The sequence below is a fragment of the Strongyloides ratti genome, scaffold srae_scaffold0000052, assembly GCF_001040885.1.
Source record: "Strongyloides ratti genome assembly S_ratti_ED321, scaffold srae_scaffold0000052".
Taxonomy (NCBI): domain Eukaryota; kingdom Metazoa; phylum Nematoda; class Chromadorea; order Rhabditida; family Strongyloididae; genus Strongyloides; species Strongyloides ratti.
Window position 1 is genome coordinate 393 of NW_020171570.1, and position 2,401 is coordinate 2,793.

Genomic DNA, 2,401 nt, shown 5'->3' on the forward strand with positions numbered 1-2,401 from the left:
ATTATTGAAACAGTACAGTTATAATTATCTATATCTTTACTTTCAAAATTATAAATAATTAATTTACTATCAACACCATAATTTTTATCAATTTGAATAACATTAAATTTTTTACTTAGTTTACTAGTAATAATATTTTCACTATAAAATGTTCATAATATAACCAGGTTTTGGATATCCATGAAATTCACATGATAATGTTGTTATTGATTTATGATTTACAAATACTGTATCATTTACACGTACTTGAACACCACTATCAATAAATAAATTGAATGAAAGTATTACTGATTTAAAATTATTATTTGTAACTACACACTTATATTCACCTGTTTTCCATTTTTATACATTTTTGATTGTAAAATTTGAACCTTCATGTATAATTTGTTTATCACCGGATTTTCTCCAATATATTCTAGGTTTTGGTTTACCATGTGTTTCACAATAAAATTCTGCCATATCATTTTGATTAACAATTTTTACCTGTGATGAACTTATAAATTTATGTTCTTATTTAACATTTAATAATATTGTATTAGAATCAGATCTTAATGCATTATTTACATGACATGTAAAAACGTAAATAATAATCATCTGGTATTAGATATTGAATATATAAAACTTTTTTTGTTGTTTTTTTAAGAAGTTTATTATTATGAAACTATGTATATTTTTCACTATGTTCTGGTTTTGAATTAACATTACATATAAGCCTAACTTCATCACTTTGTTTTAAAGTATCATTATCACTATCACATGTGAGTTGTAATTATGGTTTATATAAAATATTAATTGTTACTAATGATCATTGTTGATTATTAATAGCTGGATAAATAATAATACATGTTAATTTAATATTATTACATTTTGAATCAATCATTGTAGTAAAATTATCATAAAACAGTAAAATATTTTTAAAATTAAATATTGAATTTTTGTGTAATTGACCAGATTGTGTTAGTAAGGATAAATTTCTAAAATATTTATCATATATTACATTTAATATATTATCACCAATCCGTGAAAGAATATTATCTAATGTACCAGATTTTGTTATTGCCCAATATATTTTAGATATTGAATAAGTTTTTGATATATAATATAATTCTTCTATTGGAGCATCTTTTGTTGCATTAATAAAATCACTATTTAAATTTTTTTTTCATGATTGTAATAATCAAAAATTCTCAAATTTCCTGGTAATTTAAAAACTTCTAAATAAAGTGGTTAATTTTTTTCAAAATTATTATAAGTTTTTGATGAGGTAACTTGACATTCATCAAATTCATTATTCCTTTCTGTAACATTTGTTATTTCTACATCATAATCTCCATTCGATGAACTTCCAACCATTCTAAATTGTGAAAACATTAGAAGATCTTTTTCTGTTCTTAAACCAAAACCATTAAAAAGCTGTTGAATTGTTATCTCCTATTATTATTTATTAAAAATAATAATAATAAATAATTAAATATTTATAAACTTACTTATTTTCAACATGATATTTTAGAATAACTATATCATTAACATAGGCAATACTATTTACTGGTTCTTCAACTGGTTTTTGTATTTTGTTTTGTGAATATAAATTTTCAGCATCAGCTGTATTTACAACTAAAAGTAATATAAAAAAAATATATTACATTGTTTTATGTTTAATTAATTATTTTCAAAAAAAAAAGTTAATAGAAAGTATAAATTATTTTTTTATAAAACCAATTTATAAATAATAAAAGAAAAATTTTAAATGAAGTAGTAATATTAAGGACATAATAAAATAAAGTTTAAAAAAAAAGCTTTAGCAATTCGTAAAACTAAATTTAATGTTATATTCTGTTCAAGTATATTAATCATACTTCTACAAACAAATTTTCATTGATATAAAAAATTTAATTTAACATTATATATATCATAATAAAAATGACGGGAACAAAAGATATAAAAAATTTATCCTATTCATTATGATAACGTTTGTGAATAGTATTAAAAATAATAGATGAAGTTGTAGTAAATTTAAAAGTTCTTTTTTTACAATCATAACTAAAAAAAGAAAGTAGAAATATAATTATAATTTAATATTTATATTACAAAAAAAATTTAAAATAAATCTTTTTTTATTTTGTTTTGAAAAAATTATAATACGTAATATAATAAAATTTATATTTAAATTACAATTTATTTTGACACTTTTATATTGGAAAATTTTTATTATCAGTTGTTAAAGTTTCTATTTTAGAAAAATTTTTGTAAATTAATATTTTAATATCTTTTTATTTCTTGACAAAAGAAATATGAAAGATAAATTAACTGTTATTGGAATATTACAATATTTTAAAATGATAGCATTAATTTAAATTTTCATACAACATATTATAATTAATTATAATATAACATTTATTTC

General features: G+C 18.8%; 2 protein-coding genes across 2 annotated transcripts; both read right to left on the reverse strand.

Annotated features, from left to right (window-relative positions):
* Nucleotides 1-348: 348 nt before the first annotated feature.
* Nucleotides 349-459, reverse strand: SRAE_0000079300 (Immunoglobulin-like domain and Immunoglobulin-like fold domain-containing protein; the record flags this gene model as incomplete). The annotated part of the gene is made up of 1 exon (XM_024646738.1): nucleotides 349-459. A coding segment is annotated over one exon (111 nt), but the record flags the coding sequence as incomplete, so codon positions are not given.
* A 965-nt stretch (nucleotides 460-1,424) lies between these two features.
* SRAE_0000079400 (Hypothetical protein) lies at nucleotides 1,425-1,614 on the reverse strand (the record flags this gene model as incomplete). The annotated part of the gene is made up of 2 exons (XM_024646739.1): nucleotides 1,425-1,431; nucleotides 1,488-1,614. Coding segments are annotated over 2 exons (134 nt in total), but the record flags the coding sequence as incomplete, so codon positions are not given.
* Nucleotides 1,615-2,401: the final 787 nt, after the last annotated feature.